This window comes from Salvelinus fontinalis, chromosome 39 (genome assembly GCF_029448725.1).
Source record: "Salvelinus fontinalis isolate EN_2023a chromosome 39, ASM2944872v1, whole genome shotgun sequence".
NCBI lineage: Eukaryota > Metazoa > Chordata > Actinopteri > Salmoniformes > Salmonidae > Salvelinus > Salvelinus fontinalis.
In genome coordinates, this window is record NC_074703.1 from 27,567,773 (window position 1) to 27,581,822 (window position 14,050).

The 14,050-nt window shown below is 44.8% G+C and overlaps 3 protein-coding genes across 6 annotated transcripts in view; all 3 read left to right on the forward strand.

Moving 5' to 3' along the window:
• The window catches only part of frs2a (fibroblast growth factor receptor substrate 2a), an 89,458-nt gene extending 86,300 nt beyond the window's left edge, over positions 1 to 3,158 (forward strand). For all 3 annotated transcript variants that reach the window (XM_055905147.1, XM_055905145.1, XM_055905146.1), the window contains exon 7: positions 1 to 3,158. This exon is cut by the window's left edge and continues 1,606 nt beyond it. The gene's annotated coding sequence lies outside the window, so the exon portion shown is untranslated.
• Positions 3,159 to 4,447: 1,289 nt separating this feature from the next.
• Positions 4,448 to 7,898, forward strand: LOC129838260 (N-acyl-phosphatidylethanolamine-hydrolyzing phospholipase D-like). The gene is made up of 7 exons (XM_055905085.1): positions 4,448 to 4,978; positions 5,235 to 5,288; positions 5,665 to 5,847; positions 6,007 to 6,431; positions 6,604 to 6,753; positions 7,048 to 7,162; positions 7,572 to 7,898. The coding sequence occupies exons 1-7, from the start codon at positions 4,616 to 4,618 to the stop codon at positions 7,701 to 7,703; spliced, it is 1,422 nt and encodes a 473-aa protein (XP_055761060.1). The 5' UTR covers positions 4,448 to 4,615; the 3' UTR covers positions 7,704 to 7,898.
• A 76-nt stretch (positions 7,899 to 7,974) lies between these two features.
• The window catches only part of LOC129838261 (N-acyl-phosphatidylethanolamine-hydrolyzing phospholipase D-like), a 28,690-nt gene continuing 22,614 nt past the window's right edge, over positions 7,975 to 14,050 (forward strand). The window contains exon 1 of one of the 2 annotated variants that reach the window (XM_055905086.1): positions 7,975 to 8,207. In XM_055905086.1, the coding sequence (XP_055761061.1) occupies positions 8,098 to 8,207 (110 nt within the window). In that variant the 5' untranslated portion in view covers positions 7,975 to 8,097. Of the gene's footprint in view, positions 8,208 to 8,894; positions 9,076 to 14,050 lie in introns of those variants that run through there. The other variant, XM_055905087.1, reaches the window with a different exon arrangement.

Sequence of the window (14,050 nt, forward strand, 5' to 3'; positions counted from 1 at the left end):
AGAGGGTTCTGGTCAAAATGAGTGGATAATGACCCAGGGCCCAGAGGGTTCTGGTCAAAATGAGTGCATAACGACCCAGGGCCCAGAGGGTTCTGGTCAAAATGAGTGGATAACGACCCAGGGCTCAGAGGGTTCTGGTCAAAATGAGTGGATAATGACCCAGGGCCCAGAGGGTTCTGGTCAAAATGAGTGCATAACGACCCAGGGCCCAGAGGGTTCTGGTCAAAATGAGTGGATAACGACCCAGGGCTCAGAGGGTTCTGGTCAAAATGAGTGGATAACGACCCAGGGCCCAGAAGGTTCTGGTCAAAATGAGTGCATAACGACCCAGGGCTCAGAGGGTTCTGGTCAAAATGAGTGGATAACGACCCAGGGCCCAGAGGGTTCTGGTCAAAATGAGTGCATAACGACCCAGGGCTCAGAGGATTCTGGTCAAAATGAGTGCATAACGACCCAGGGCCCAGAGGGTTCTGGTCAAAATGAGTGCATAACGACCCAGGGCCCAGAGGGTTCTGGTCAAAATGAGTGCATAACGACCCAGGGCCCAGAGGGTTCTGGTCAAAATGAGTGCATAACGACCCAGGGTCCAGAGGGTTCTGGTCAAAATGAGTGCATAACGACCCAGGGCCCAGAGGGTTCTGGTCAAAATGAGTGCATAACGACCCAGGGCTCAGAGGGTTCTGGTCAAAATGAGTGGATAACGACCCAGGGCTCAGAGGGTTCTGGTCAAAATGAGTGGATAACGACCCAGGGCTCAGAGGGTTCTGGTCAAAATGAGTGCATAACGACCCAGGGCCCAGAGGGTTCTGGTCAAAATGAGTGCATTACGTAGGGAATAGTGTTCCATTTGGGACGCACCACTGTCGTCTTCTTCAGTTGCACCTTGACCTGACCGTTGTTGTTGATGTTGTTGATGTTGTTGATGTTGTCATACTTTGTTATACCTCCAAACTGAATGAAAAAAAAACAAACATTTGAAGACAGAAGGGCTGTAGATTTGTTGCAATAAATGTAAAAAAAATGATTTTAAAATGTCTTATTACTTCACAAGGAGTTACACTGTGTCCTGAAAGTAGCCTGGTCCCACATCTGTTTGTGCAGTCTGTGTCATGACAAGGAGTTACACTGTGTCCTGAAAGTAGCCTGGTCCCAGATCTGTTTGTGCAGTCTGTGTCATGACAAGGAGTTACACTGTGTCCTGAAAGTAGCCTGGTCCCAGATCTGTTTGTGCAGTCTGTGTCATGACACGGAGTTACGCTGTGTTCTGAAAGTAGCCTGGTCCCAGATCTGTTTGTGCAGTCTGTGTCATGACAAGGAGTGGCATGATGGCACAAGCAGACTGGTACCCAGGCTATAGTGAAAGCTGACCTGAAAGGGGAGCGACGGTAGACCAGGTACACACCAGTATAACACTATTTTATTCCTGAGGTAATTTGATACCTAATTAAAGAAGGAGTGAAACACCTTCTAGCCTGGTCCCAGATCAGTCTGTTCTCTTGTCTACTCCTTTGCTGTCATTGTCAAGCCAAACAATGAGTGACAGGGCGTTGGCATGACGGCACAAACAGACCCACGCTACCTTTTTAATTCCAAGTGCCTGTGTAAGTTTAGCTTGCTGGTGATGTGCCAAACAGCGAGGTCTCTTTGAATGACGGACCTCCTCACCAATCTCTCTTACGGATCCCTTCTAGTGCTGATTATAAACTCAAACGGTGTTAACGTCAACACTCATGTGGGTGTTTGAAGCTGACGTCCATGTTGCCCTGATGTCTGTGGACTCCTATGGTGTGTAACGTTAGTGGGCCCACCAGGGTTGGGCCTCAATTCCATTTCAATCCAAAGTCAATTCAGGAAGTACACTGACATTCCAATTCTCTTCAATGCTTTTCAATGAGGAAAATATGGAATTGGAATTTTGGTTTACTTTCTGAATTGACGGAATGGAATTGACCCCAAGCCTGGAGTCTTCGGCCATGTCTCGGGGGGTCAACGTCTTGGTACGCCACAGTCACTTTAGCCACTACTAAGTACAGACAGATGGTGTGTATGTATAAATGCCAAATGATGTCGGCCACAAGGAAGCTGTAATAATGTGTTTGTTCATGCTGGCTGTACTGAAAGAACCCAAGTCATTCCGTTGGTGTGTGACATCATCATGTTCCAGGTTCCATCAGGTTTGGGGTCCAATTTACTTTAATATTCAGTCAATTCAGAAAGTCAATTGGAATTCCAGTTTTGCTTCCTGGATTGACAGAACTGAAAGGGAATTGACTCCCACCCAGCAAACAATAGTCCATCTGCACAGGGCCCCCTGGTGGTTGTTGTAGAATGTCTTAGTTCAGTCTGAATTTTCCTTCCACACGTTGTTGTGAACGAGGAAAACAGACTAGCACAGTGTTTACCACACAATGCTGTCCGTCAGCCATGTTTCATAGGAGGAGAGTGTGGGTTCCAAAGTTGTATCTTCTGTTTCCTGTTCTCTCATTGTATCATATTGTACAAATCATTATTATTGGGTTCTAACTTGCATTATATTTTTTTCTACCTACATTTTGAAAGAGTTCATAAACTATAGGAATTGTACAAAAAGTAGTTGAATAGATATTGTTTATTAAAGAAATGAACTGTTAGTGGAAAAAATGTGATTATTTGCCAAACTCCTTTTTCCAATTGTAGAATATGCTGATTTTCCCGGAGTTCTAGAATGGGTTCCGTTGGTTCCATTTACGATGTAAACATTCCTTATTTCCTGTGTTTTGGTCTCAGAACACCAGACACTATAAAGAACTATGCAGTGAATGAAACAATTCATGACTCACTGGGCACAGACGTCAATTCAACATCTATTCCACGTTGGTTGAACGTCATTTTGTTGATTCAACCAGTCAGAGCCCATTGGGTCTTCTGTTTAAAAACATAATGACTTCATATTGTACGGACTTTACATTGGGGGGGGACGGGGACGATTTTGATATTTGCATTTTTCTGTTCTGGAAATATGTGTTTACCAGAATGTTAGTATTTTTTTGACCAGAGGAAAAACCATACTGTGTATTTAGATGTGTACAGCAATGTTCATACGTATTCCATCACTGCCAACAACCCACTGTGTTTTGTAGCATGGCAAAATGATCATTAAAAAATGGAACTGTGTTGTCTCTCCTAGTTTGTTTTTCTATTTGTGTCATAATTATCATTGATAGCTTATTGCTTCGGGTTATCACTCACACACTGTACTGAATGAAGGAGAGTGACACCTGGTGGTAATGGAAGGGACATGCAGTGCAACTGTCTACCGAGTGACGGCAATAAGTGTGTGGCAATCATTGATATGGACAGACTTAATTCTGAGTAATAAAGTGCAATGAGGAAGAATTGTGTGAAACAAAAAGCTTTAGGGAAAGCCCCGCGGGACTAGCTGGTCTTACCGGACACAAGGAGGACATTGTTAAGAGGTAGTCTTAGCTCGTCTCTAATCCCTGCAGGAGAGACCTCTTCACTGGACCAGGATAAGGTGCAGGAGGGTACTCTTCATTGGACCAGGATAAGGTGCAGGAGGGTACTCTTCATTGGACCAGGATAAGGTGCAGGAGGGACCTCTTCACTGGACCAGGATACGGTGCAGGAGGGAACTCTTCATTGGACCAGGATAAGGTGCAGGAGGGAGCTCTTCACTGGACCAGGATAAGGTGCAGGAGAGAACTCTTCATTGGACCAGGATAAGGTGCAGGAGGGACCTCTTCATTGGACCAGGATAAGGTGCAGGAGAGACCTCTTCATTGGACCAGGATAAGGTGCAGGAGGGACCTCTTCACTGGACCAGGATAAGGTGCAGGAGGGAACTCTTCACTGGACCAGGATAAGGTGCAGGGGAGACCTCTTCATTGTACCAGGATAAGGTGCAGGAGGGACCTCTTCATTGTACCAGGATAAGGTGCAGGAGGGACCTCTTCATTGGACCAGGATAAAGTAAGAGATGATTCACAGTCAGTTTGCACATATCTGATATCTGCATTAGAGTGTTCTATAGACATGCATAGATGTATGTGTTCATTTTGAGGGGTTATGTTTTAGGTATGTTTTCTATAGTTATATCTTACTAATACCACATATGTTAGTATTGATATATCATTGGTATAACGGGCAGCTTCAATCATGTTGTAATTGATTTATTGTAATCCATTTGAAGTTTTCAAAATGAATGAATCATATTTACCCAGAATCTGTGAATCAATCCATTGTGGTTGGGTGATATGAGTAACTGCCCTTTGAACTCCAGGAAAAAGTTTTCACACACAAGGTGAGACTTACCTAAGTTATAAGGAAACTGGTAGCCAGTTTACAGGAACAATAAGAAACAGTTGTTGGCCAAGGTTATATGATAGGCTAGCGAATGGTTAAGTGACCTGTCTTGTTGCTATCTTGCATGACTTTATAGAGCAATAACCTTATGGGTCCAATTTCCTGGTATGGGTTTTCAGCTCTACATTTAGGCAGCACCCGTCTGAAAAATCGTCCCAGTTGACTCACAGAACTTCTGTCAAGAGATACTGTATAGCACCACAACAACTGATGTTGTGTCCCACACAGACCAGAGGAACAGGAACTTGAGGCCATGGCAGAGCAGGCGGAAGCCCAGGGGACAGGAGAGAAACCACGAACACCCAACACGTCATCCCTGGACCACCGGGGGACAGGAGAGAAACCACGACCCCCCAACACGTCATCCCTGGACCACCGGGGGACAGGAGAGAAACCACGAACACCCAACACGTCATCCCTGGACCACCGGGGGACAGGGGGGACGTTCCAGGAGGGTCAAGATGTGGAGAAGGGAGAAGTCATAACCAGATCCACGAGGGAGAAGAACGGTCGCTTCACCAACCCCTGGCCCACATGGCACTACCCCTCCTCTGCCTCCCTGCTCCGGTTCTACCTACTCGATAAGGACCACAGCAACGTACCCCGCTCCAAAGAGGTACGAATCCCATCTCTAACATATTGGCTTTTTGCCTTGTTGTTGCTTGTTAATTCCAGATTCCATTAGCAATCTGCATAGAAATGTATCCTAGTAGATGATGCATGACAACCCCATGCAATTATATTGATTTAGACATAAGATGTTTTTCAACCTCAGACAAGGAGTTGAAGTGCTTTCATCAAAGGTGTGCTGAATCCTTTTCAGCCAGGTATTTGTTGTTATTTACCAAACGTTTGTGTGTCCCTGTGTTTAGGAGTTAGACTGTCAGCTTCCACTGCAGGATCCTTACTTCATCCAGAGCCCTGAGGTTTGTTTTCATGTTGTTGTTTCTTGTTGATCTCTTTTAGTCTGCAATACTGTTCCCAGGAGTCCATGAAAACAATAGAACAATTGAACAATAATATAACGTATACATATATAGCATAAAAGCTGGTTGAGGGAATGCCAAGGGTGTGCAAAACTGTCATCAAGGTAAAGGGTGGCTACTTTGAAGACTTTCAAATCTAAAATATATTTTGATATGTTTAACACTTTTTTTTGTTGGTTGCTACATGATTCCATATGTGTTATTTCATAGTTTTGATGTCTTGTAGAAAATAGTAAATATAAAGAAAACCACCTGGATTTAGTAGGTGTGTCCACACTTTTGACTGGTCCTGTATATATACAACATAACACCACAGGGGTCAGGAACCGTGGGGTCTGGTCTCAGGGTGACCTGGCTGGGCCACGCATCAGTCCTAGTAGAGATGGACGGCCTGGTCATCCTCACTGACCCCATCTTCAGCCAGAGGGCATCTCCCTTCCAGTTCATGGGGCCCAAGAGGTTCAGGGGCCCGCCGTGTACAGTAGATCAACTACCCAAGGTGAGGTGCCTCCAAACACTTGAGGTGTATGTGTGTGTGTGTGTGTGTGTGTGTGTGTGTGTGTGTGTGTGTGTGTGTGTGTGTGTGTCTCAAGGGTTAAAAAAGATAACACATTTCCGTGGACTTTTCCAGTTGATAAATAAAGTGTTCTTCTTCCAGGTGGATGCTGTGCTCATCAGCCACACGCACTACGACCACCTGGACGTAGGTTCAGTTGGCAGCCTCAATAAGCGCTTCGGCGCCGAGCTGCGTTGGTTTGTCCCTCTGGGACTCCAGGGCTGGATGCAGAGCTGTGGCTGTAAGAACGTGATAGAGTTGGACTGGTGGGAAGAGAGTTGTGTCGCTGTCCCCAGCCCTGTCGCTGTCCCCAGCCCTGTCGCTGTCCCCAGCCCTGTCGCTGTCCCCAGCCCTGTCGCTGTCCCCAGCCCTGTCGCTGTCCCCAGCCCTGTCGCTGTCCCCAGCCCTGTCCCCAGCCCTGTCGCTGTCCCCAGCCCTGTCCCCAGTGGTGTCAGCCAGGATAAGGTGATGTTCGTATTCACCCCAGCCCAGCACTGGTGCAAGCGCACCCCAACAGACGATAACAGGTTGCTTTCCTTACTTTACAGATAGCTGCTTTATTGAGGAGAGTTTTACTTTCAATGACTGTGATATGTGGTTGTCTTACCTACCTTGGTTGAAAGCACTGACTGTAAGTCGGTGTGGGTAAGAGCGTCCACTAAAATGGGCTGAATGTAAACCGTTTCATGTGAATAACAGGGTGCTGTGGGGTAGCTGGTCTGTCCTGGGGCCCTGCAACCGCTTCTTCTTCGCTGGAGACACCGGCTACTGCTCCTCCTTCCAGGAGATAGGGAGGCGATTTGGTCCGTTCGACCTGGCTGCCATACCCATCGGAGCGTACCTGCCCAGGTATGAAACTAGTGTACACCTGTCCTGCCCAGGTATGAAACTAGTGTAGAGCTGTCCTGCCCAGGTATGAAACTAGTGTAGAGCTGTCCTGCCCAGGTATGAAACTAGTGTACAGCTGTCCTGCCCAGGTATGAAACTAGTGTACAGCTGTCCTGCCCAGGTATGAAACTAGTGTAGAGCTGTCCTGCCCAGGTATGAAACTAGTGTACACCTGTCCTGCCCAGGTATGGATGGACACTGTTAACCATCCAGATGAAAATTCATCCAGATCCATATATTGTTATTTCTCTTTAGAGATGTAATGAAGTCACTGCATGTGGACCCAGAGGAGGCTGTGGAGATTCATAAGGACGTTAAGGCCAAACACTCCCTGGCTATTCACTGGGGGACCTTCGCATTAGCTCATGAGGTGAGCATTCTATATATTCAGCCATTATATAAGCCTACATCCACAATATATGTTGCCCTCCAAAATCCATCTCCTCCCTCTCCATCTCCTTCATCTCCCCCCTCTCCTTCTCCCCCTCTCCCCCCTCTTTCTCCCACTCTCCATCTCCTCCCTCTCCATCCTCTCCATCTCCCCCTCTCCATCTCCTCCCTCTCCATCTCCTCCCTCTCCATCTCCTCCCTTTCCATCTCCCCCCTCTCCATCTCCCCCTCTCCATCTCCTCCCTCTCCATCCTCTCCAACACTTCCCCCTCCAACTCCTCTGCTCTCTCTCTTTCTCTATAATTTTCTTTCAACTCATTTTTTTACCCAATGCAAAGGAAAGCGCCTAGCTAATATTGTTCATATTTCCCTTTGTCTCTCTCTCTCAGTATTACTTAGAGCCTCCAGTGAGACTCAGGGAGGCCATAGAGAAGAATGGGTTGAATGCGGAGCACTTCTTTGTCCTGAACCATGGAGAATCCAGAGTGTTGGGGGGAGAAAGAGAAGAAGGGGGCATTTGACTGAACAGATGGGCTACATTGCCAGAAGCTGCAATATTAAAGAGTTTGAACTTCTGACAAAGAAATCTAAGCTTGGCATTATAGCGTTTGCCTGGTAAAAGGGCACTGATGTACATATTTGCAACTTAAAAAAAAAAAGAATATGTTTTTAATGCCAAGTGATATTGATTGCACTATTAAATAATGTTTTACCAACATGGCTGTTTCTTTAAATGCATGACCAAGCAAGGAAGTAAGGAAGTAGCTAGTCTACTGTTAAACCAACTGTGACCAACTTTCAACAGTTCCTGTTGTAAACCCAATAACGTTACTAGTTTGATGTTTCTATTATTGTAATCTAAGCAATTATGGTTAGGCGAACTAGACCAAGTCAACTAACTAACGCATTCCGACTATGGCTGCTTCCAAATGCATCTTGTCTCCACGAGTTTGGAAAACTCCACTTTCCAGGTGTATTCAACGAGCCGCAAGTGTTCTGAACACAGCGAAGGGGACTTTGTCAAGGTGATTATTTGTCAGCGTACTAAACAACTTTTAAATAGCGTTTCAATGTGTATTATTTTAAGTGCACATCTCATTCAACAGAAGACGAACTACTCGGTACTCGGGTGGTTTTACTTGCTACAATGTGTCCACTTGTAGCTCACTTCCGTAAATACGCCCAATAGACTAAACAGGGCCATGTTCGGTTGCCAAACGTTCTCGAACGTTGCAGATAGAAATGTCAGGAATAGAGCTGATGTGATTCCTTATTCTACCTGTCAGGCGCATGTTTGTTCTACATAGAAATAGGCTATGTGAACGTTCCAAAACGTTGCGTCATGCTGAACGCGCCCCAGTGCACTGTTGTGCTGACGTGTTACATTCACTTTGTACTGTAACTTGGGCCTCGTCAATAAATGTTTATGTTTGGAGCTTTCAGCTGCTAGTTGGTGTCTTCGCTCACTTGGGTAAAGATCTCCAGTCTGTAAGAGCATTATTATAGGATTAATACGTGCACCATTGACCAACGGTCTAGTTGATATATGCCGACAAATAATGTTTTAAGCTATTTTTAGACGTATTCCATAATCAGATTTTCATTGCAATTGCAAATGAATGGGCAGTTTTGGCACGTAGTTTCTTGCATCGAAAAGAGGAGGATTTTAATAGGCTAGGCTGCTTTCATTTCGTCACATGGTAGGGTTTTTCACCGACGTCAGAAGCCTTGCCTGGTAGGCTGGTACCAGTGCGTTGTGGACCATTGGCCGTGCTTGCAGGGCACTTTTCCCCACACAGTTCTGCGGATATCTCGCTATAACAATATCAGAAGAAATGTCGCGCCACTGACGGATTTTACAAGTCGCCCTTGACTTATTCTATACGTTTTCAGGTAGTATTTTATTGACTGCGTTGTTGTGACTGTGACGTAGGCTGACCGTTCAAGCTGCGAATGATCGATTGTCTCCGTTGTTCTGTTTAGTTCACCACAGTCCTTCTTCTCTCTTTTTAGTTAGGGTTCTATTGACTATCCGTTTTTATTATCGAGATAAATCTTCTCGATATAGCAGCAATTCTTTCTAGTGATCCGTTTTGTTGTTGGTCGGATCAACAAAGAAACATTTGTTGTACTTCTCTGGTGTTTTATTATGGGTCCATTGAAGCCATTCAATAGGCCAATGCGTGCAACAGAGCTCCACAGTAGGCAACGTGACATGTATAGAGTGCGTACGTTGTAAGGGGACTCCGCAAATAGGACTAGTGGACAACTACACAGCACTTCTACATGTGTCACTATAGGGCCTAGGTGACAGCTATACAGTAGCCTCTTCAGTCTGTACTTACACCTTCAAACAGAAGCTACTGTGGACAGGGTTGACACAGGAATGGGGTTGGGGTTAGTTCACCTTTATTTAACCAGGAAGGCCAGTTGAGAACAAGTTCTCATTTACAACTGCGACCTGGCCAAGCTAAAGCAAAGCAGTGCGACAAAAACAGCAACAAAGAGTTACACATTGGATAAACAAACGTACAGTCAAAACACAATAGAAAAATCTGTATATATTGTGTGCAAATGTATTACGTTTAGGGAGGTAAGGCAATAAATAGGCCATAGTTGCGAAATAATTACAGTTTAGCATTAACATTGGAGTGACGGATGTGCAGATGATGATGTGCAAGAAGAGATACTGGGGTGCAACAACAACAAAATAACAATATGAGGTAGTTGGGTGTGCTATTTACAGATGGGCTATTTACAGATGGGCTGTGTACAGATGGGCTGTGTACAGGTACAGCGATCGGTAAGCTGCTCTGACAGCTGATGTTTAAAGTTAGTGAGGGAGATATTAGTCTTCAGTGATTTTTGCAATTCGTTCCAGTCATTGGCAGCAGAGAACTGGAAGGAAAGGCGGCCAAAGAAGGTGTTGGCTTTGGGGATGACCAGTGAAATATACCTGCTGGAGCGTGTGCTACGGGTGGGTGTTGCTATGGAGACCAGTGAGCTGAGATAAGGCGGGGCTTTGCCTAGCAAAGACTTATAGATGACCTGGAGCCACTGGGTTTGGCGAAAATGTAGCGAGGGCCAGCCAACGAGAGCATACAGGTCGCAGTGGTGGGTAGTATATGGGGCTTTGGTGACAAAACGGATGGCACTGTGATAGATTACATCCAATTTGCTGAGTGGAGTGTTGGAGGCTATTTTGTAAATGACATCGTTCACCTGTACCATCGTGTATTGCAGGCTTCATAGTTCCTGGTAGCAGTGGAGGCCCCATGGAGGGCCCATACAGTAGCTCAGAGAGATAGATTGGCAGGAGGCACATATACACTGATTATACCAGACATTAGGAACACATTCCTAATATTGAGGTGCCCCCAAAGCCCCCCCCCCCCTGAAAATTGCCCTCAGAACTGCCTCAACTCGTCGGGTCATGGACTCTACAAGGTATTGAAAGCGTTCGACAGGGATGCTGGTCCATGTTGACTCCAATGTTTCCCACAGTTGTGTCAAGTTGGCTGGAGGTCCTTTGGGTGGTGGACCATTCTTCATACATATGGGGAAACTGTTGAGTGTGAAAAACCCAGCAGCGTTGCAGTTCTTGACACAAACTGGTGCACCTGGCACCTACTACCATACCCCGTTCAAAGGCACTTAAATATTTTGTCTTGCCCATTCACCCTCTGAATGGCACACATACACAATCCATGTCTCAAGGCTTAAAACTCCTTCTTTAACCTGTCTCCACCCCCTTCATCTACACTGATTGAAGTGGATTTAACAAGTGACATACAACAAGGCATCATAACTTTCACCTGGATTATCCAGACTTGTGTATGTGTCAGTTAGCATTTGGAAGGCCAGTAACTTCCTCTTCATTTGACTGAGCTGGAGCCTTTCCACCTGTCCAGAGATAAGATACAGCTGAAACAATGGACTCAGGCAGTTGTATATTAAAGGTGCGGTCCACTGTGAGCAAGTCTGACGGGCCGTGTGTCTTTTATTCAAAGTAGGAACCAGTAAAAAGTCAATGTTGTTGACCACGTTATACTATAGGAGACAGTGAGTCATGTTGACCACGTTATACTATAGGAGACAGTGAGTCATGTTGTTGACCACGTTATACTATAGGAGACAGTGAGTCATGTTGACCACGTTATACTATAGGAGACAGTGAGTCATGTTGACCACGTTATACTATAGGAGACAGTGAGTCATGTTGACCACGTTATACTATAGGAGACAGTGAGTCATGTTGACCACGTTATACTATAGGAGACAGTGAGTCATGTTGTTGACCACGTTATACTATAGGAGACAGTGAGTCATGTTGTTGACCACGTTATACTATAGGAGACAGTGAGTCATGTTGACCACGTTATACTATAGGAGACAGTGAGTCATGTTGTTGACCACGTTATACTATAGGAGACAGTGAGTCATGTTGACCACGTTATACTATAGGAGACAGTGAGTCATGTTGACCACGTTATACTATAGGAGACAGTGAGTCATGTTGACCACGTTATACTATAGGAGACAGTGAGTCATGTTGACCACGTTATACTATAGGAGACAGTGAGTCATGTTGTTGACCACGTTATACTATAGGAGACAGTGAGTCATGTTGTTGACCACGTTATACTATAGGAGACAGTGAGTCATGTTGACCACGTTATACTATAGGAGACAGTGAGTCATGTTGACCACGTTATACTATAGGAGACAGTGAGTCATGTTGTTGACCACGTTATACTATAGGAGACAGTGAGTCATGTTGTTGACCACGTTATACTATAGGAGACAGTGAGTCATGTTGACCACGTTATACTATAGGAGACAGTGAGTCATGTTGTTGACCACGTTATACTATAGGAGACAGTGAGTCATGTTGTTGACCACGTTATACTATAGGAGACAGTGAGTCATGTTGTTGACCACGTTATACTATAGGAGACAGTGAGTCATGTTGACCACGTTATACTATAGGAGACAGTGAGTCATGTTGACCACGTTATACTATAGGAGACAGTGAGTCATGTTGACCACGTTATACTATAGGAGACAGTGAGTCATGTTGTTGACCACGTTATACTATAGGAGACAGTGAGTCATGTTGACCACGTTATACTATAGGAGACAGTGAGTCATGTTGTTGACCACGTTATACTATAGGAGACAGTGAGTCATGTTGACCACGTTATACTATAGGAGACAGTGAGTCATGTTGACCACGTTATACTATAGGAGACAGTGAGTCATGTTGACCACGTTATACTATAGGAGACAGTGAGTCATGTTGACCACGTTATACTATAGGAGACAGTGAGTCATGTTGTTGACCACGTTATACTATAGGAGACAGTGAGTCATGTTGTTGACCACGTTATACTATAGGAGACAGTGAGTCATGTTGACCACGTTATACTATAGGAGACAGTGAGTCATGTTGACCACGTTATACTATAGGAGACAGTGAGTCATGTTGACCACGTTATACTATAGGAGACAGTGAGTCATGTTGACCACGTTATACTATAGGAGACAGTGAGTCATGTTGTTGACCACGTTATACTATAGGAGACAGTGAGTCATGTTGACCACGTTATACTATAGGAGACAGTGAGTCATGTTGTTGACCACGTTATACTATAGGAGACAGTGAGTCATGTTGTTGACCACGTTATACTATAGGAGACAGTGAGTCATGTTGTGACCACGTTATACTATAGGAGACAGTGAGTCATGTTGACCACGTTATACTATAGGAGACAGTGAGTCATGTTGTTGACCACGTTATACTATAGGAGACAGTGAGTCATGTTGTTGACCACGTTATACTATAGGAGACAGTGAGTCATGTTGTTGACCACGTTATACTATAGGAGACAGTGAGTCATGTTGACCACGTTATACTATAGGAGACAGTGAGTCATGTTGACCACGTTATACTATAGGAGACAGTGAGTCATGTTGACCACGTTATACTATAGGAGACAGTGAGTCATGTTGACCACGTTATACTATAGGAGACAGTGAGTCATGTTGACCACGTTATACTATAGGAGACAGTGAGTCATGTTGACCACGTTATACTATAGGAGACAGTGAGTCATGTGTGACCACGTTATACTATAGGAGACAGTGAGTCATGTTGACCACGTTATACTATAGGAGACAGTGAGTCATGTGTTGACCACGTTATACTATAGGAGACAGTGAGTCATGTTGTTGACCACGTTATACTATAGGAGACAGTGAGTCATGTTGTGACCACGTTATACTATAGGAGACAGTGAGTCATGTTGACCACGTTATACTATAGGAGACAGTGAGTCATGTTGTTGACCACGTTATACTATAGGAGACAGTGAGTCATGTTGTTGACCACGTTATACTATAGGAGACAGTGAGTCATGTTGTTGACCACGTTATACTATAGGAGACAGTGAGTCATGTTGTGACCACGTTATACTATAGGAGACAGTGAGTCATGTTGACCACGTTATACTATAGGAGACAGTGAGTCATGTTGACCACGTTATACTATAGGAGACAGTGAGTCATGTTGACCACGTTATACTATAGGAGACAGTGAGTCATGTTGTTGACCACGTTATACTATAGGAGACAGTGAGTCATGTTGTTGACCACGTTATACTATAGGAGACAGTGAGTCATGTTGTTGACCACGTTATACTATAGGAGACAGTGAGTCATGTTGTTGACCACGTTATACTATAGGAGACAGTGAGTCATGTTGACCACGTTATACTATAGGAGACAGTGAGTCATGTTGACCACGTTATACTATAGGAGACAGTGAGTCATGTTGTTGACCACGTTATACTATAGGAGACAGTGAGTC